The sequence below is a fragment of the Ictidomys tridecemlineatus genome, chromosome 6, assembly GCF_052094955.1.
Source record: "Ictidomys tridecemlineatus isolate mIctTri1 chromosome 6, mIctTri1.hap1, whole genome shotgun sequence".
Classification (NCBI taxonomy): domain Eukaryota; kingdom Metazoa; phylum Chordata; class Mammalia; order Rodentia; family Sciuridae; genus Ictidomys; species Ictidomys tridecemlineatus.
Window position 1 is genome coordinate 14,204,712 of NC_135482.1, and position 21,607 is coordinate 14,226,318.

The window sequence follows — 21,607 nt, forward strand, 5'->3', positions numbered from 1 at the left end:
AAGGGTCCGCAGAAAGAGAGCGAGCAGGCAGGTGCTGAACCCTTTTATTGAGGAGAAGCCATTCAAATGAGGCAAGGAGTCAGGTTTCAGGGGCTGAGTCTAGCTTCATGATGTCTGCTGTCGGCAGGTGACTGACATCTAGGAAGGCCACATCCAAAGGCAGAGCAAGAGAAGGGGACACATAAAGGGCATTTCCATGGAACATTCTATCCCAAAAAGGGCAAAGGGTTGATATCACAAAGGAACAGGTGAGTAGAGCTTGATCCATGGGGCAACACACTTACATCTGAAGACCCGCCCTCAACTTTCTGGACCAGGGCATCGTCCAGGTCACTACGAGATGTAGTGACCGGCTAAAGCCTCTCCACTCCAGGACGGAAGGCGCGAATCATTCAGAGTGGCTCCCCACAGCCCAGCTTCCTCACTGGGCATCTGAAGTCCCCACTATGTGATGTTTGTATTCACTATCGCTACCCCTACAAGGTGAGTAAGGTCATTCTCCCATGACATGGAGAAAGAAGTGGAGGGTCAGGGAGAGAAAGAGACTTGCCCAAAGTCACAGGCTGGAGTGTGACCTCAGCTATGATGCCTCCTTAGCTCTTACTGTAAGTCAGGGTCTGTCAGTCATTTGGTCAGTCAGCATATATTTATTGAGTATGTACTATGTGCCAGGCAAACCGCAGAATGCAACTACCAACAAGAAGACACCACTCCTGCCCCCTCCTTTAAGAAGCTGACAATTTCTCCCAAGGAAGGTAGGAACTAAGGAGATAATGGCATCCCACAATAAACACCTACACAGCAGTGGTGTTTAGCTCTGATTAAAGTTAAGGCCAACTCCATACCAGGTCCAAACAAAATGAAACAAAATTTAAAAATCCATTTTAATAAATAGTGGCAGTTAAGCTCATGATTAGACAAGCCAATCAAGCATGTTGGGTGGACCTCGATACTTTTTGCAGGAACTCTGCGGGCTGGCCTCCTTGGTATTGGAGGTCTTCTTGGGGATCAGGTATTTTCTCCTCTTAAAAGGAGTGAGACTATGGCCTTCTGTGCGTTCAGCCTTGGTCTCCTCCTCCTTAAACAGAGGTACTTTCACAGGCCATGCAGTTAACTGTCCACCTAACAACAAACCATATATGTGATGGTGGCCCCATAAGTTTATGATAGAACCCAACAACTCTATTGCCTAGTGCCCGTCACATACAATTATACACAGTCCATATTCTTGATGATATTAAGTGGCCGAGTTACTGGTTTACATATTAACGATTCTACAGCTTTATCGATTTTAGAGTGTACTCCTTCTATTCACAAATTTATTGTGAAGCAGCAGGCCCTGTCACACAAGCAGCGGCCTCAAACATCTTGTGTTACTATGTCTCTTAATGGCATCATTTTCTCCTGTGCTTGATTCAATCTTGTGTTATTTTGTTTATCACGTTCCGGGAGCAATAGGCTGCGATTAATATGTATGTATACGTACACATACACGTATGTACACACAGTCACACGTGCATACAGCCCAGGCACGAAGCTCCACCATTGAGGATTGTGGAGTGCACTCTGAGGCACACGCAGATGCAGTCATCTATCCACGTGGTTCTCAGGATGTAACCCCAGTGTTAAGGGATGCAGGACCATGATACTCCAGCCTGCTCTGCAGGGGCTTCGTGGGGATTAAACAAGTTGGCCAGTGGCATCACCTGTGAAGGTTTGGATATGAGGTGTCCCTCCCAGAAGTTCATTTTAGATGATGAAGGCATGTTCCGCAGTAAAATGATCAGATGATGAGAGCTGTGACCTGATGTGTAGATTAATCCATTTGTTGGATCAGTAATTTGGATGGATTCCTGGGTGGGATGTGGCTGGAGGAGGTAGGTCATTGGGGGCTGCCCTTGGGGATCAGGGATCATATGTGTCTTGCCCTGGCTTTCTCTCTCTGCCTCCTGGATGTTCTGCCCCATCTTAGGTCCAGATCAATGGAGTTGGCTGACCATGACTGAACCTTTGAAACCATGAGCTCAAAATAAATTATTCCTCTTCTTTTTGGCGGTGGTTATGAGATCGAACCCAGGGCTTGGCCCATGCTAGGCAAGTGCTACATCCACAGCCCTCTAAATTGTTCTTGTCAGATATGATGTTCACAGTGACTCAAGCTGGCTAGCACATTACCTAATGAGCTGGGCACAGCGCAGGGTGTGCTGAACCTGAGGTTTGGCCAATGTGGAGCAAAGGACTAAATCAAAGATTTATTTCTGCTCTTGCAATGACTGAATCTGATCAGAACCCAGAGCAATCGAATCCCTCTCCCAGGTTTGGCTATAGCTTAGTTAGTGTTCTAGAAAGGTCTGGGCTTACCTAGGTTCTGGAATCCTTCTGCTCAGTTTTTGGTTATTCAAGTCCATTATTATTACTGCTATTTTAGAAAACAAAAAACAAAAAAAAAAATAGGCATTGTCTAAAAGCAGGGTCACAGGTTTTGAGCTGTTGTCGATGCTTCTGAAGGGGCCCAGGCCCAGATCTCTGGTGGCTGCAAGCTGAGCTGCACCTTCCCTACCGTAAGACCCCCCCTTTGAGCTTCCCTTCCACCCATTCCCTGTCTCTATCCACCTTCACTTCACTTTGCTGTTACAATAGGACCCCAAAGCACATCTGCACATGTGCCCCTCTGCACACTTGGGGCAGGGTCTCCTGATGTTGGCGTCAAAAAAATGGAATCACTGGTGCACACACTTAAAATGTTCATGGGTTTGCAAAACTGCCCATCAGATGATTTACCATTTCTTATCTTTACCTGCGGCACAAAATACTATTTTTATTCTAAAAAGAACCGAGCTCTTCAGCAAGCATCTCCGCTCTGAGCCCTGGGCGCCCTCCCTCGGTCCTGCTCCATTTGCCTTTCCCCCACTAGGGCTGTGCTGCAGCGGGACTCAGTCACCCTCTCCTGGCATGGGCGTCCCTCTGGTTGTATTCAGAGCTAAAAATGTTCAGCCTTCCTTTTGGGAATCCTGTGGCCTAACTTGTATTCTGAAGGCAAATATTATGTCAGTGAGGTCACTGTTGAGTAAAGAAGCAAGTCAGAAATGCCAGGTCCTGGTGACATCCAAGGAGCGTTGGTCTAGGAGCCATGACCTGGTCTCAGTCTTCAGCATGGTGCCAGGCTCCATTTCCTACCTATGACCTCTGAGGACATCTTAAAGAAAAACAGTACATTTATTTTGTCTCCTATTAATTTGAAATATCGACATCTTGTCAACCACTCAAGGGCCCATTTGTATTTTCTCAAAAGAAAAAAAAAAAGGCTCCCTCCCACCCCTGCTAAGAAAGTGACACTTTGACATTCTGTCCTCTAATTTGGTGGGGAAAGCCTCTTTCCTCTTCAAATGGCTGAAAGGAAAACTGTCCCCACCCTGAAGGCACACAGGCATGCCCGGGAAGGGCGTCCTGTGTTGAGGAAGCCACAGAGGGGGAGGGGCGCTGGTGGCCAGCGGGCCAGGAGGGCTGACCAGGCTGCTTTCCATTTTGAAATTCTCTGTGTGAAAAGAGGTTATTGTGCGGCTGGGATTCCAGCAGTGCTGACTGTCCCCAGCGAGTTGGGATTTACTAACCCTCGTGACCGAGGATGCTGGAAAGTGTTTGGCAGAAGGTATTTGACAATATTTGCCTGTTTTCTGCTGGGAGCTGCCTCCAGATCACGTGGCCATGATTATTTTAGGCTGCCTGGCTGCCGGGTTACTTGTTCTTGGAGGGGGCCTGTCTCCGGGGTGGTGGGGAGGTGGCGAGGCAAGGAGCTGGGAGGAGGAGAAGCAAACAGTCCCAGCCCAACTCCAGAGACAAGCCAAATGTCCCAAGAGCTCGGCCCTATCAGCCTGGCACCAGGGTGTGAAGCCAACGTCACAGCTCCACATGCCCTGGACAGAGATGGGACAATGTGGGTGTAAATATCTCAGAGAACGAGATTTGGTTGTAGAGCGAGGCTCCTAGTTTGTTTTTTTTTTTTTTTTTTTTATTTTTAAGTGCTTTGCACCAGGGGTGAAAATATAAAATGGTAAAGTTGTCAACGGGCAGTTGTGAAGCCCCATTAACATTTTAAGTGCTACACACAGCTAGTCGGCTGATGCCAACTCCCCCAGCAGGTGTGCAAGGGGCACATGTGAAGATAATCTTTAGTATTTGTAATACTAAAGATGAGATTTGGGTACAGCTTAAATGCCTACCCAGAAGGCACTGGAGAATCGGTTCTGCTGCTGTCTCGCATGCAATGCTGCATGGCAGTCAAAGTGAGGCCATTCTTCGGGAACTAGCATGGCTGTAACTTCTGCACATTCCTCTAAGGAAGAAAGCAAGCTGTGGCTCCAGAGTAGGATGGGCTGTGGAGCACTATGCTCTTTATAAAGGAGAAAATACTAAGTTTTAAAAAAAAGTACACAGTTAAAAAAGTTCTAGAGGCACATGAATGCACAGGCAAGTTCTATAAACACACAAATGTACACACACGTCACTAGTAACAGGTTGCTTTAATGAAAAGGCTACAGACTGCAAGAAGGGATGGACTTCTTGGACAAGGAAACGTGTCACTTGTGTAAATAAAAGAAAAAACCCATATTTATTGAGTGTACTTATTTCTTGACTTTTTTTTTTCTAAAAAGCTAATAAAATAAAAAGAAAAAAAAGGAAGACTAAGCGAAGAAGAAATTTTAAATGTAAGCATCTCAGTATTTCCAGGGATACATCAAATCAAGGATACTTCAGTTCAGATTTATCTCTGAGCTCCCAGGCAGCCAGGGCAAAAGGGGGACAAACTGTCAATCATACTCTTTCCTTGTGAAAAGGAGGGGGCTTCCAGTTCCTTTTGAGAGAAAGTGTTTATATTTAAATTATATTCTATACATAATTACTCTTGGTCCCATGGCCTCCACCATGTTTTAAGCATCTCTTTTTCTAACTTTAGAGAAATGTCCTACATTTTCTTCCCACTGTTTAATAGCTCCCTCGCCAACCTCTCCTACCTCATCTGTATCCCTGTCCTTTCAGGCTGTGCTCCAGCCACTCGGCCACCTTCCTGTAGATCCTGGAACGAGTGCAGCCTGCCCCCTTCCTGGAAGGAGCAGTGATGCTGTGGGTGTGCCTGGGTCCCCACTGTGGGGAGGTCAGTGCTGAGTCCCTCCCTGGGAGTTAAGCTCAGCAGGATGCAAAGAGAAGCCCAGCTCCCAAGCAGCATGCCCCCTGGGGGCCACCTAAATCAATGCTTGATGAAGGCTTAAGCCCACAGCCTCAGTCAGGGTCACCTCTGAAGGCCATTACTGCCTGGGAACTCCTTGTGGATGCGGCCACTTTTTGTCCTCTGAATAAACCACCTGTTTGCAATGCTGCTGAGTCTGGGGAGCCCAACCTACAGCAGGAGAATCTATGTCAAAGATGTTCCCTGAGTGGCATGCTCCTCTGCCCCCGATTTCCCTGGGGGGTGGTGTCGGTGAGGGCATGTCGTACATTTATCCACTGAACTGTCACCCAGAGGGGCCTCCCCGTGCTGCTCAACTGAAACAGCCACTGTGACACGGTCCTATGAGCCATTTCTAAGCCTCTGCCCAGAACTCACCTCTAAGGGATACATCCCTTGTCTATTTATGGTTCAGTCCCTTCTCGGCCTGCCTTACTCACCTCTGCGTTCCCAGAGGCTACAACAGTGCCAGGCAAATAGTAGGTGCTCAGTAAACCTTCCTTGGATTAGTTAATGACATAAAATCTATCTTAAACATGCCCTATAAAGGATCTCAGAGGACAATTTGTTGTTCTTTGAATACCTTGGTATCTTTTGATGACAATGAGACTAAGAGGTATACATATTCTAATCTGATTTGTCCTGGAAAGCAAATGTTTTACTAGAAAACAAAAAATCCATTGTGACTTGGAGGATGAAATTTCTTCTGGGATAACCTGTGTGTCCCTTTATTTAGAAGGATGGACACCTGGTACAGAATTCTGCACAGTAGGAGTACTGGCTGGGCCAGGGAGGAGCCGAGTCCTGTCCAGGTGGTCCTGGGGGCCCCAGAAGGAAGGGGGCATGCGGAGGAGTTGCAGAGCACCCAGGCCATGCCGGACCCCGTTCAGGCCCGTGAACGTCCCATTTCCTCATTGGGACTGCACTGTGGTTAGATCCTGTCCCCCTTTCCCAGGTGCATCCACCCAGGCACAGAGGGTTAAAGACCTTGCCTGAGGCTCCACAGCTGGTAAGTGTCAGAGCTGGAAGCTGAGCCCCAGCCCAGCAGTCCATCCAGAGGCTGCACCCTCACAGCCTCACTGTTGCCAGGCAGATGTCAGAGAATCACAGAGAACCAGACACAAATGATTCCATTTTCTTCTGGCCTCTTTCAAATGTTTTATTCTGAAATGTATAGCACCTTGGCTTATTAAAGCAAGAATGTCTGTCCATCTCTGGCATTTCTAGAAGCTCCCATTCCCAAAGTCTTTTGCACAAATGCCTTATTCTGTGTCCTAGCATTAGGGGAAGGGCAGGGGGTCATTCTATCTGAGATGTAGAATCAAATTTTAAATAAAGTGAAAAGCAGCAAATGCAATGAGATGAGCTTATAGGGACAAATGATGGAAACAAGCCAAAGGGCTGGGAAAGGAGCTCTTGAGAGCCACCTTTGCTATTCATGGGGCAAAAGAAGCTATCTGATGAGCCTGGAAGGGGGAGGCCACGTTCCTTTCTGAATGCTTTCTCTAAATGCTGCTTCGCTCTTACCTCTGCACGGATTAGACTATAAAACAGAATACGATTTTCTCGTTAAAGTCCATCTGCTTACTTTTCTGATCCATCCCTCTTTTCTCTCCCTTTTTTCTTAAGCCTGGGTTTGCAGTTAAAGAGACCTGGCCAGATTCCTGCCTCTCCCACTTCATGGCTGTGTGCATTTTAAGACAAATGATGTAGCTGCCTCAGCTTTGCTTCCTCTTCTGTAAAACAGGCCTCACACACTAACGCCACTGACTGTGATGTGGAAATGAGGCTCGTGTACGAAGGGCCTGACGTGGAAGCTGGGACATAAGAGATCTGAGTTCCTCTCCCTTCCCACTCCTCTCTCCCTCTCCTTCATTCCTTCAAGCTGGCTGGGCTGCACCTCTGAGCGGTAACAGCCTTCACTGCCAAGATCCTCTGAAGGGTGAATCGCAGGCGCAGAGAACTCTGCTGTTTAAAACCACAACATAATTTCCAAGTAAAGCTTTTAGAAGAGAATTTTATCTGTAAATATCAAATGTGAGTGCAGCCACTTAAACACCATCCAATATGTCATCAAGGCTAGGAAATTCAAATACCAAAGAGATAGCAATGCTAGTAGATCATCTTTTTTAATGTTATTAGTGCTAAAATAATTATAGTAAAGTTGTAATTAATTATTAATTAATCATTTATTCTTTCGGGGCTCATTGGTCAGGGTAAAAAGACCTCTTGTTCTATAATTTGCAGCAAAATAATTATAATAATGATGGATTGATTAATTAATTAATAATTAATTATAATAATGGATTTTATTGAAATCAATTAATAATATTCATGTAGAATTCAGGTCTTACCAGTGATTTATAATGAAAAAAAATCCTTCCACAAATAAAATAAATGAGAATTCAAACCTCCAAGTTAGATTTAAGTTAAGCATTTTGCATATACCAGAAAATTAAATAGATTTCATGTGGGTTATTGCATATCAAATTATCATGACGATGTCAAAACCTCCAAGTGGTGTCCCATCCTGTGTGCGTGAAGTCTACGTCTCTCTTCACATTTGCTAAGAATGGAAACTTACCATTGCAGAGTGGCGGGAGTGGAGTGGGGCTTGGATGCTCTATTATTTTCTTTTTCCTCATCTGTTAAAGGAAAGAAAAGGGAGCTAACTTCAGTAGGAAGCAGAAGGAAAACGTAAAAGGCCTCTCCACTCCCCCGCATTTCAAAAGACAGTGTTCCCCTCCAATGGGGATGCTGTGGAACAATATTTTAGCTTTTCCAATATTCACCAAACCTTAATGCGAAAATCAATCAATCAATCAATCAATGGAAACTGACTTTTGTAGAAAACTCTTAGTCAATTTTGTTTTTATTTGACAGGATATGTCGGTCTGAACGGCACCTTCATCCCTGGATGGTGTGGATGTGCTTAACCACTTACTGTTTCTCAAGGGAAGCGGGACCTTTGACTCCACGTTGTTGGCCCTAAGAACAAATTGACCTCACTGGCTGCTGTGGATGAGTGTGACCCCCACAAACTCATGCTGAAACTTGAGCCGAAAGGTGATGGGATTAGGACATCGGCCTTTGAGAGGTGATTAGGTCCTGAAGGTGGAGTCATGGGAATGGGATTAGAGTCCTTATGAAGTAGACCCCAGGACACTCCCTCACCCCTTCTGCCGTGCGAGAACACAGCGAGAAGGCTCCACCTGTGAACCAGGAAGTGGTTCACCACATCTGCTGGTGCCTTGATCTGGGCTTCCCAGCCTCCAGAACTGTGTGGGGTGAGCTTCTGGGCTTTATAACTCACCCAGTTATAAAGCAAACTGAGCAGACGAAAGTGCTCCCCATTTGCTCTGTGAGACCCCAATTTGCTCTGTGAGACCCCAGTGGAGCAGAGAGGAATGGAGGACAGTGAGAGCACAAGAGCGTAGGGCCCGCAAACTTTTTTGTGTGTATGACCAGATAGTAAATATTTCAGAATCTGCAGGCCAAAAGGCAAAATCAATAATGAATATTGTGTTGAATTTACAGGATAGGAAAACAAATTTCCACAGAAATTTGATTGACAAAATTTAAAATATAATAATCATCATCACTGAGTGTAATTTTTGTAGTATAGACCTATGACTGAGAAGAATTAAATTATTTCTCTGAGTTGGGATTTAGTTAGTGTTTCTTATTATCAAATAGATTGTGAAAACTTGATAGTTTATAGAAAACTTTCTTAGCTTGAAGCCCTATGAAAACAGGCATCAGGCCAGATTTGGCCCTAGTTTTCTAACCCTCCAATACAACAATCAAAACAATAGGTTCATCTCTGTCCCCCTAAGGGAATTGCTCATGATTTTATCATGGATCAATGGAGAAATACAGTCAGTTTCTTAGCCAACTTCTACTGAACATGACTGTAGGAATGGTCAATATAAAATCATTTCTTGATCTGCAAACTTCAACTAAAGGTAACTGGAACAAATAGTCTCAAAAAGAATGATGGTGTCAAAACCTACAAATATGATCACCAAAATTTAATAGAGATCTACAAATAAGATCAATAAAATCAATCTCAGTCCTAAAATTTACAAGGAAAAGGATCCACACTAATGGAAATAGTTCAATATAAAATGGCATATACTACATAGAACGTTTTTCCTAAAATTTTAATTTAGCTCAATAATAAGGATGAAATTTATCAATGTTGGTATAATTCTGATTAAAATGTTTGCTCATAAACAGTGTGGTAGGAGCCAGAGCTGCTTATTCAACAATCATACATACTCACCTTCTTCTTTATTAACATAGCCCTGCTTTGGAGAGGCCCATGAACCCAGAGAGTGACCCTTCTCAATCCTAGAGAGGTGGGTGGATGTGGGCCATTTTAAACCAATCATGATAATTAATCTGTCATGGAGCCACTGATTGGATCTGGTGGGGCATGTGATGTGATGCTGGCCAGTCACAGGTAAGGAGAAGCCCTCTGGATGCTTCATAGAAAAGCATTTTTCCCTAATTAAGTGGAATGGGTAAGAGACTCTGTCTGTCCTACTTTTGAACATAGCTGCGAGAGGACACAAGATTGGGAGGGACAAAGCAAGCTTAGGATTGGGAAGGGAGCTGCCCGACCACCAGGTCAACCCCAAGGAGACAGAGAAGAATGGGGGAGGCCTGGGGCTCGAAGGTCCTGCTGTGCCTCTGATGAGCAGCCCTAAACATGGCCGCTTCTTTGTCTGCGAGACAGCACAGGCTCCTCAGCTAATGAAGCTCTTTCCAGTGGGAATGCTTTTCCTGCCCCCAGAACCATCCTAACCAATACACAGGCCAGCTGTTCTCAGGGACAGTTCTGTCAAAGTACCTCATGGGATTTACAGCTGTCCATCCTACTTTGTCAACTTGAAGTTCCTTCTAGATGTTTCTCATTCTTCCAAGCCTATAATAAATGACTCCACTTCTCAGAAGCCTTCCTTGATACTCTCCCAAGTCAGGAATCACTGATCCCAACTCTGTTTTATAATAAATTACGTTTTTCTCTAGTGAATAGTTTAGCCAGTGGGTGATGATTTCTGTCCATAGCCATCTCCTCTACTTGAGGGTAAGCTTATTAGGTGGGCAGGATGTATCTTAGTCATCTTTGTATAATCTAACACAGTGCCTTCTACTTGGTATTTAAATAGTTAAGCTTGCAGTTGCCAATCTTATGAGGAAGGGGCAGGATGATAAAGGGCATGAACTGGTGGGTCTCATAAGAACATAGGTAAATGACCACACAGAACAATAGTCAACCTCTGTGTTCACAAAGAAACAAGAAGTTGGGGCTGAGGCTGTGGCTCAGTGGTAAAGTACTTGCCTCCCACGTGTGAGGCACTGGGTTCAATCCCCAGCACCACATAAAAATAAATAAAGATACTATGTGTTCATCTACAACTAAATAAATATTTTAAAAAAAGAAACAAGAAGCAAACAAATGGCATGAACTACTTGCTTTCTGAGAGTAAAGCAAATTTTAAATAATGATTACTCCCGGTGCTAACCTATCCATGGTAAAACTGGCATTCACATAGTTCTTGTTCACAAAGTGTTAATTGGTATAATGTTTTTGTTAAGCAATTTGCCAATAATGAGAGCCATCTAAAATGTCCATTTGGTTGGACTCACAACCCAATTCCTAGAAACTGTACTAATATAACTGTACTAAGCAAATAAAAAGTCTGGAAAAAACTATCAACTGTATTTTTCTAAAAGGAAAAGTATATAAATAACCTAAATAGTCCTTTATCTATCTTATACTGGTATGTAATTAACATTTTTGTTCACCCTAAAACTTTCGGGTTTAAGGTGGTAATTTTTTTCCTGCATCTTTGAACTTCAACATTTTGGTCTACCTGGACAAGATAACAAAAGACCTAGATTCTGGTATTAGCCCCAAAATTTATTGACCATGAATAAGGCAATCATTCAACTCTCTTGAACACCATCTTTATTCATCCATAACAATGTCATTATAGAGTGCTATTATAATAATCATACTAATTAGTTCAAAAATATTTATTGATTACCTAATTGGTGCCCCCTAGACACTGAGGATAAAGAAACTAAATTCTTGGTCAGACACATGGTGGTGCATGCCTGTAATCTCAGCAACTCAGGAAGCGGAGGCAGGAAGATCACAAATTCAAGGCCAGCCTCTGCAACTTAGCAAGGCCCTCAGCAACTTAGTGAGACCCTGTCTCCCTGTCTCGAAATAAAACTTAAAAGGGCTGGGGACGTGGCTCAGTGGTTAAATGCTCCTGGGTTCAATCCCTAACACACACACACAAAAAAAAAAAAAAAGAAAGAAAGAAAGAAAAGAAAAGAAAAAAAGTAAACTCCGGCCCTTGAGTTTGGTTGGGAAAAGAGAAACACAAACAGTGAAGAGAGGCCACGTTCAGTAGGAAATGACAACTGTGCTACACAAAGGCAAAGAGGAGTTTTCCAACCCAAACTGCATAAGGAGCAGCTGTCAGAAGCGGCTTCCTGGAGGAAGTGGTATGGAGCAGACTCCCAGAGTGAGCCCCTGACGGATGCCAGATGGGGAGCAGTCAGGGCTGGGATGGAGGAGGTGAGAAACAAAGACCTGAGGACCAAGTGGCTGCAGCACAGAGAGAAGAGGTGGAGAGACACTGCCAACATTCCGATTGTCCTGTTTATGCTTTAGGGCAATTCCTCGTCTCCAGACCGATGACAACAGAATGCCTACTTCAGAGGTCACTGGGCAGATCAAGTGAAATGGGCCTAATGCGGAGAAGAGCAAGGGAGTCCTGGCGGGCACTGGCAGGCCAGGGGGCTTTCAGAGCAATGCGTGGCGGGGACCCACTGCCAAGGTGGGCAAGGGAGGCCGCCTCCTTCCTGGGGAAGGTTACTGGGGCAAAGACAACCACACTTCCCAGGACTCTGAGCAGCTGACACACACCAGGGACATCAGAGCTCCCCGCAGGAGCTGGTGGTCTTGAAGGAATGGTCAGTGTTTCTACAAACATTTTTTTTTTCTGTTTGCAGAAGTAATACATGTTCATTCTTTAAATTTGGAAAATATAGAGGAAGTATAACTCTCTGCAAGTCCCTTTCAATAGAGGAGAATATTAACTTTTTATCCCATTAACCTCCAGTCTTCTTTCAATATTCTCTCTACAGTCAGGCACACATATACTTAACATGAACCATTTGAGGACCTGTTATGGTCTAGATGTGATTTGTTCCCAAAAGCTCATGTGTGAAGCAATGCAAGGATGTTCAGAGGATTAATCCACTGATATGGATTAATCCACTGATATGGATTAACTGGTGATAACTATGGCTGGAGGAGGTGCTCACTGAGGCATGCCTTTGGGGTTTATATTTTGTCCCTGGCTCTCTCCCCCACCCCTACACTCTCTCAGATGCCTGGTGGCCTCAGACTTCAGCTGCTTACTCCCACCACCCTGTGCCTTGGTGTCCTGCCTCACCTCGGGCCCAGAGTCATGGGGTTGGCCGAACTCTGAAACTATGGACTGAAACCTCTATAAGCTTTCTCTTCTAAATTGTTCTTGTCGGGTCTTTTGGTCACAGCAACACCAGCTAACTGAAACAGGGCCATTGCACGCGTCCTGGTTATAGCCTGACCTGTTCATCTTTGAAAAGAAAGGTCAGACTCCGAGAAGACAGTGCTGGGGAGGAGGAGCACTGGGAGGAAGAAGGTGGGTCTGGGACTCCTCCCGGGTCTCCCACTCGGGCAGGGTTTATCTCCACTGCGTCAGGTTTTTTCCTCAACTGAACTTTGTGATGTCTCCATTTCTGAATGGAAAAGGACTGGCTTTGAGGCAGGCACACCTGGGTTTGCATTTCAGCTTCGTCCCCCACTCTGGGTGGAATTTTGAGCAGTAACTTGACTCACCCCTGCCTGAGGCCTTTACCTGGAAAATGACAATCATAACCTCTCACCAGGATGTTTTGAGGATTGAGTGTAACAATGTAAGTTAGCAACTAGATATATTTTTAAGAGAACACCATCATAAGAGTAGCCTTCTTTGATCAAGCACTTAAACCAGTTACTGCGCATCGTTTTCTATACACTGTGAAAGTGCTCCCAAAGTGCTGAGAAGAAGTTTTACATGGCAGTTTTAAAAATAAGGAAACCCAGATCTGAAAGGGTCAAATGACTTGCATGAGGCTAAGCAAGTGGTGAATGGTGACCAGAATTTACTTGGTGCTTGGCAGGACAGTGGCTACTGACAGTATTTAGACAAGGACTGGTTCTACCCAAAGCCAACAGGGACCCTCCAGCCCAGCCATCAAACAAGCGCCCTCTGCCTCTTAGGCTCTTCTTTCCCCTGGACCTCCAGTGACTTTGTGCCTCAATTCAAGGGTCTGAATGCCTTGCCTTTCCCTCAGGGGCTATGTGTCCCTCCCAGACCTGATCTTCCGTTTCAGGACTCTCGATCTTCATTCTCCTGAAGGACAGGTTACTTACTCACTCATTCATCAAATACTTAATGAGTGTCTACTACATTCCAGCCCTGGGCCAGGTGCTAAAGGATGAGAAAAACAGACATGGCCTCTGCTCTCCTGAGCTCAGAATAAATTGTCAGCAAATAAATTGGGAGCTCTGTGGGCAGGTCCAGGAAGCTGTGGCAAAGCTATAGTGGGATGTGAGGTGGGGGGATCTGAAGGACGAGCAGGAGCCATCTACCTAAAGGGGTAGAAGGGCACAGTGGGTAGATGAGACTTCAGGAACTGGTCAAGGGCCTTTTCATTTTTATATGCAGAAATGCCTCAAGCCAAATAAGATTCCTCCTACAAAGTGCAGCTTCAGGCCAGCAGAATGCGTGGAGCTGTCCTCCGCACACACAGAGCCAGAGGGCTCCAATGTCCACCTGCTAGTCCAGCCGAAGCCAGAGAACAGCAGGATGCTTAAAGGTCCCCCGCCAAGATGCCCCCCCACCCGTGCCTGGTCTCCTTGCTGCTCTGCCTCCTCCCACTTTGCAGTCACGGTTCCTAACACACCACAGGGATCTCAGTCCAGTTTCTCTGCATCTGTCTCCTGATACCAACTCTGGTGCTAAATCTCCAGACTCAAATCCTGCTTCTGCCAATTTCTAGCTGCGTGACTTACAGCAATCTCTGGCCCTCGGTTTCCTTATCTGTAAAACAGGGATAAAAATCAAACCAAGCACACGGGGCCCTGTGAGGATGAATTGAACCACCTGGTACAAGGGACATGCTATAGCAGTGTTCCCTACGCCTACAATAGCTGTCACGAGGGCCATGCACTCAGGTCCCTGTCCTGCCCACCTCAGGACAGGTTTTTGCACTGTGCTCCCAGAGCACCCTGGCTGCTCCCTAGCAGAGCCCCCACGGCAGGATGTGGTCACTGTTTGCTCGGTAGCCCGTATGCCTTGCTGTAACCAAAGGCCATACAGATGGCTTATAACCAGAAATTTAGTTCTCACAGTTCTGGAGGCTGAGAAGTCCGAGATGAAGGTGCCAGGAGATTTTGCATCTGATGAGGAGTCTCTTCCTGGTTCATAGATGCTCTACTCACCCTGTTCTCATGTGGCACATGGGAGAGGCTTTTTAAAGAGGGGTCTCTTAAATAAGGGCACCAACTCCATTCATGAGGGATCCATCTCGTGAGCTTGTCAACTCCTAAGGTTTTACCTCCAAATAGCATCCCTTCGGGGGTTAGGTTTCTATGTATGAATTTGGGGAGGATAGAGCTGTTCAGCCTACTGCACTGCCAGCAATTCTGTCCTGCTCTCTGGGAGATCTGGGGACGAGGACACCCCAGCACCAGCCCACAGTAGGGCTCCAGAAGTATTTGTGGAATTAATAAGTGACTCGAATAATACCACAAGTAAACGCTGGGCCTTCTCATCTGCTTTCAGCAAGCATGCAAAATACCATTGCACAGGGAGCACCTGCGGAAGTCTCAAAAGGGGTCTGACACTGTGCATAGCTTTTCATTTTGTGGCATTTGATTTTCACTGCTGCTCTAGAAAGTGGACACTTTAACTTGTGAAACATCAAATACAGCTGGGCTTGACGGTGCACGCCTGTAATCCCAGCAACTCAGGAGGCTGAAGCACGAGGACTGTGAGTTCAGAGCCAGTCTCAGCAACTTAACAAGGCACTTAGCAACTCAGAAAGACCCTGTCTCTAAATAAAATACAGAAAATGGCTGGGGATGTGGCTCAGTGGTTAAGCACCTCTGGGTTCAATCCCTAGGACCAAAAAAAAAAAAACAAATACAATACCCAAAGTGTACTTAGCACTTCATTAATGTTGTTAATTATTAGTATTTTCTACTTTTGCAGAGAAAAAAAACTGTGGTTCGGAGAAGTGAAGCCATTTGTCTGAGGTCACACAGTGGTGGAGTAAAGGCAAAGATCCAGGCTAGTTGATGTCAAAAACTCCCCCCAACCCAGACATCTTGAGCTTCACTCTCTTCAAGCCTTAATGGGCTGAAGATTTTAGAGAACATATTATCTCCCTAATCATTTCTTCCTAATTGAATTCCCAATATTTGGGGACCTATTCTAGAATATTTCTTGCTTTGAGCCAGTTTGGCAGAGCTTAATATTGAGGGGGAACATTTCTAAATTAATTACCTCTTTTCAAATCCAGGAAAGGTTCAAGTTTATGTGAGTCTTGAGTTTCACTTCAAAGTCCTAATTCTATTTCCTTTATTACACTGACCCGGCTGCACCTGGCCAGACCCCACCTGTTGGGAACAAGTAGTTGCCAAACGTCCCAGGTCCCCCATCCAACTCCTTCCCCGCCCCTGCAGAGAGCACCAGCCAATGATCAGGGTGCTTGGCACCCAGGCCTTTGGCAGTGGGCACCAGCCACTGGCAGCAGACCCTTCTCCCCGTGGGAACAGGGCTAAGTCCCAGACAAAGCTGTGATGTTGGCAGTCTTGCTCCGAGGGGGTGCCACACCTGCTCCCTTCCCTCCTCTGGGTAAATTCCTTCCCAACTCTGGCATAGGAAAAGGCCCATATAACTTTGTTACAAAACCAAAAAGCCATAAAAGAAAAGATTGATAAATTTCACTACATAAAAATTCCAAAATTTCTATGTGAGGGAAAAGAAAGCACAAAGTACAAAGATAATGGCTTCTTGGACACACTGGGATCGTGCCACAGACAATGACCTCATCTGCCCATCACGGAAAAAGAGCTCCGTAAAACCAGGAGGAAAAGGACCCGGGACCAAGAGGAAAAACAGGCAAAGCACGTGGCAGCCGATGGGAAAACAGAAATGATCCTGAAAGGTGGAAAAACGATCAGTGTTAATCAAAGCAAAGAGAACCCTTGCTAAGACAGCATTGCTCACTTGGCCAAAATCCAAACTGGGACTGCACAACTCTTGCTATGGGAAATGGGTGCCCTCCTGCCTCCCAAGGGAGCACAAAAGGTGCCACCTCACATGGAAGGTCCCCTGACATCCCAAATGCCCTTTATATAGCAGCCTCACATCTGGAATTGTTCCGACAGCCACCCTTGGACATATATAAAATGATGCAGACATAAGGAGATTTGTTGTAGCTTTTCTGTAACCACTACAGTCTAGAAGCAGCCCAGGTGTTCATCTGATTAACTAAATTGTGATACATCCTCGCAATGGAACACTATACAACTGTAAAAAAAAGACTAACTCCCAACAAACAGAAGAATGTTTTCTGTAAGTTTGTTGATATGGAGCACACCTGGGTTAATCATTTTAAGTGAAAAAAATAAGCCACAACAATGCGTATAGTGTGCTCTTTTTGGTGTTTAAAAAATAAAACCATATAGTTATATTTTCATTTGTATAAGGAAATACTGGAAGAGTATATAATAAAATGGATAAGAGTAGTGCTAGCCACTAGGAGGCCACAGTGGTGGGTGGGAGCAGAAAGAAATGCAGGCCAGACTTCTTGATAAGCGCCTTTGAAAGCACTTTGGGCTTTTGAACCATATGAATGTATTGTATATTCAAAAATACTCTAAATCTGAACAAATGAAATTATTTTCCTGGGGAGAGGTTTCTCAGAAGAAGAATCTACTCAAATAGTCAAGTGGTGCTGGAGGGTCCCAAACTAAAACCAAATTATAAATACCCATAATAATCTAGTATGGCTTTGTCGTCCATTTCCTTCCCTAGTCTCTGTGTGCTTCATAAACACCTCCTGAGCATCTGCGGTGCACAGGCCCTACTATTTTAAGTGCTGTGAGACACAGTCAGACCAAGTCCCTTCCCCTCAGAGAACTATGGCTCAGTGATCACTGATGGAGAAACAGGGGCCCTGGCAGGGCTGAGCAGGGAGCACCTCATTCTCCACCAGGCAAGAGGCAGAGTCAACCGGAGAGGCCAGAGTGGACACAACAGACTCCTGGGGCACAGTGGGCCACCCTTGATGACAGGGTGGAGGCGGAGATGATGAAGGAGAAGACTAAGAGGTGTCCCTGATCATATCCTAAACGCTGGCCTCATAGGTCAGCTCAGGTCCCAACCATGATGAAGCCCACAGAAAACACCCACAAGATCCTTTAGGCAGAGCTGAAGGGCTGGGGGTGCAGCTCAGTAGGGGAGATGCACAGGGCCCAGGCCTCCATCCCAGCACTGCCAAAATAAAGTAGAACAAAAGCAGCTTAGTAGGACTGTCTTACAGAAAACCTGCCCTGGACTTCAGTCATTGCCCTAGCTATCCGAGTACTAACTGAACCCATTTTGCTGTTGGCTGGGAGCTTCCACCCGCACCTTGAAGGAACTATGAAACAGCCCCCTGCACGCTGAACTTGTGTTCTCTCTGGGGAGACACCCCATCTCACCACCCACCACCGTTCCTTCTTTCCAGTCAAGAAAGCCAAGCAGTTTCTTTTGCCTTTTTTTTTTCCTGCAAAGAATTTCAAATAAAGTTTAACTAACTACACTTCCTCTTCTCTGGAATCCCTTTTATGAAGTTATGAGACCCCAAATTAGCTAATAGACTGAGCTCAATGATTGAGCTCAATGGAGAGAGAGATGTAACTTTCGCTTTATGATCTCAAAATGTGATTCTATTTTAACATGATAATGATGAGTCACGCTACCTTGTGATCCACAGTGACCCAAGGTTTGCTCTGCCATCAGGCCATGTGCTGTGAACATCCTGTCACCACCAGACAGTCAGCCATTGCCGTGATGAGTCAGGGAAGGTGGGAAGGCGGAGAGGGGAGCGCAGTCAGGGTGAAGCAGGGGAGTGGGGCCGAGAGGAGCTGGGGAAGAGCAGAGGGAGCAGGGCGCGGTGGGGACAGTGCTGGGAGACACACACCCACGGCCCAGTGACTTGTGGAGGGAAAAGGAGTGCTCTAGGATGAGGTGGGAGACTGGAGTGGTGACCTGAAGCTCCAGGACTTGGCGCCTCTGGATTAGATCTCACAAATTCTGTTTCCCAAGGAGGAAAGCAGGATCCCAGGGTCCCACTACACTCCTGCTGTTTGGACCCGTCGTGTCCACTCAGTCCTCTGATCCTCTCCGTCCCTCTATGGCAGCCTCATCTCCTCAGACCTGGTCTTGCGGAAGCCCTGCAAGGGTCTTCCTGGCTCAGGTCCCACTGGCACAGAACCTCCACGTTATCCTTCGGAAAACACCGCCTCCATCTTGTCACTCCTCCACCCACCTCATCAGTGGCACCTCAGCCATTAAACTCTAAGCCCCTTGTCTGGAGTTCCGGTTCCTCAAAAATCCGGCTTAAACTCATCCCTAGCCCTGCTTCCCCAAATCCTTCAAACCCGTGGCTCAGGTCAATCTGGGAAACTCTTCAAGCTCAAAACTTGTCTCATGCTTTCTGCCTCCTTTTTATTTATTTATTTTTTTTTACCATCACTGCAGGAATCACATGGATTGTTTAGGGTCCCAACACAAATGCCACCTCCTCCAAGATGTCACCTTCCAACCCTGTGACAGATTCAACATGTATAATTAGTAAGTCACTCAGAGATCCTGTTCAAACGCAAAGCACGTTCCAGGGTCTCTGGGGGGCTCAAGATTCTGCATTTCTAACAGGCTTCCCGGAAGCTCTGCTGGAATCCAAGACCACGCAGTGTGATTAAGTACAATCAGTCCCCAAAAACCAAAGGCCAAATGTTCTCTCTGATATGCAGACGCTCACACACGATGTAGGGGTGGGACAGAAGTTCACTGGATTAGTCAAAGGGGAACGAAGGGAAGGACAGTGGAATGAATAAGACGTAACTTTCCTATGTTCATATATGAATACACAACTAGTGAATCTTCACATCATGTAAAGCCACAAGAGTAGGAAGTTATATTACATGTATGTATGATATGCCCAAATACACTCTACAGCCAGGTACGGTGGCACACACCTGTAATCCTAGCAGCTTGGGAGGCTGAGGCAGGAGGATCTCGAGTTCAAAGCCAGCCTCAGCAAAAGTGAGCAACTCACTAAGACCTTGCCTCTAAATAAAATAAAAATAGGGCTGGGAATGTGGCTCAGTGGTCAAGTGCCCCTGAGTTAATCCCCAGTGCCAAAAAAATAAAAAAGAATTTAAAAAGTAAATATATATAAAATAAATTTAAAAGAAATAAATCACATGCTGGCTTATATTATTAACATACATACATGCGCTTTAACTTTCCCCTCTAAATTAAAAATTCTTTGAGAACAGGGACCTGCAAAAGTCATTGTTTGTGATAGAAAGCTGTAAAGTCAGACAGCTCTACATCCCAGTTTAACTCTACCACTTATTTACTAAGACATTAAGTCACAGAATCTCTGAGTTTCAATTTTCTCATCTTTGAGATAGGGATTAAAAAATCCTCCCTTCAGAAGGTTAAAAGAAATTGTGGTTGTCATTAGCCCCACCTGCTGATGCTCACTGTACTTTATTTTATTTTTTGGTACCAAGTATTGAACACAGGGGCACTCATCCACTGAGCCACATCCCCAACCTTATTTTTGTGGTTTATTTAGAGACTGGGTCTCACTGAGTTGCTTAGTGCCTCAAAGTTGCTGAGGCTGGCTTTGAACTCAAGATCCTCCTGCCTCAGCCTCCCAAGCTGCTGGGATTACAGGCATGTGCCACTGTGCAGGCTCTCATTGTACTTTATTTAACCCTGGATCCCTGTTCTTTCCTTCTCTATATAACTACAGGTTTCATTCATTAAAATTGATTAGAAGAATAGATAAAAAGCTATTATTTAAGCATTGGAGAGCAAATACTGCACACAGGACTGGAGAAGCCTCGAGAGAAAGGAAGCGCAGGAAGTAACCTCCAGATGCACCTTGGCTTTTCCCCTGAGAATCTTCCCATCGCTGCACTGGGAAATAAAACCAAAGCACGGAGTCTATAAAGGGAAACTACATGTAAGGGGACAAGCATTTATGCATCCGAATTCCCTTCAAGTCTTCAGCCCTCTCCTAAGCTGCACATGCAGATAGCAAGAAACCAAGAAACTGAGTCGGGAAGCAACTAGAAGCTAAAACAACAAGCTTTGATTAGTTAAGGATCAATGTTCAAACAGAATCAAGCAGAGGAAACTTGCTAAATACCTAGGGCTTTCATTTGGGGACCCAGAAAGACCATGCCCTAGGAGTAAAGGCCATACCCTAGTAGTATGAACCAAATCGAAGCAGACCAGAATTGACAAGCCTTGATGAGATCAGAGAACTGCTGGTTTTCTATCTGACTGCTAAAACAAGACTTAAACTCACCATGGAAACTTGGCATCTCTTACTCACAGGCTATTTAACTTTGCACCCATAGGTCTAAGGTTGGATCAAAAACTGTATTGCATTACTAAAAACCAGGACCAAAAAACTAAAATCAGAGAGAAAATAAAAACAGATAACAGAAATAGATCCAGAGATGATTCAGGTATTAGAATTATCAGAGAGGGACTTTGAAACAACTATGGGCTGGGCATGGTGGCATACCCTGTAATCCCAGCAACTTGGGAGTGTGAGGCAGGGGATTGCAAGTTCCAGACCAACCTCAGAAACTTAGCAAGGCTCTCAACAATTTAGTGAGACCCAGTCTCAAAATAAAAATAAAAAGGGCTGGGGATGTAACACAGTGGTAAAGCACTCCTGGGTTCAATCCCCAGTATGAAAACAACAACAACAAAAAAACCCCACACATATACATACACATTCATGCACACAAACTGTGGTTAATATATACCAAGAAGAAGGGAAAACATGGTCAAAATAGAAAGCTGGACAAAACAGAGAAAAAAATTGGGACTATCACCTGAAATATAGGAACTATGAAAAAGAATCAAATGGACTATTTTAGAATACAGTATTGAAAATAAGATCACCTGGGTGGGCTGAATAGAAAACTAGACCTGACCCAAAATAGGGATTGAGAGCTGAAAGGAT

General features: G+C 45.2%; 1 protein-coding gene across 4 annotated transcripts in view; it reads right to left on the reverse strand.

Annotated features, from left to right (window-relative positions):
- Rfx4 (regulatory factor X4) overlaps window positions 1-21,607 on the reverse strand; it is a 161,675-nt gene that overhangs the window by 104,831 nt on the left and 35,237 nt on the right. For all 4 annotated transcript variants that reach the window (XM_078052893.1, XM_078052892.1, XM_078052894.1 and 1 more), the window contains one exon: window positions 7,809-7,869. In XM_078052893.1, coding sequence (XP_077909019.1) covers window positions 7,809-7,869 — 61 coding nt within the window. The remainder of the gene's footprint in view (window positions 1-7,808; window positions 7,870-21,607) is intronic.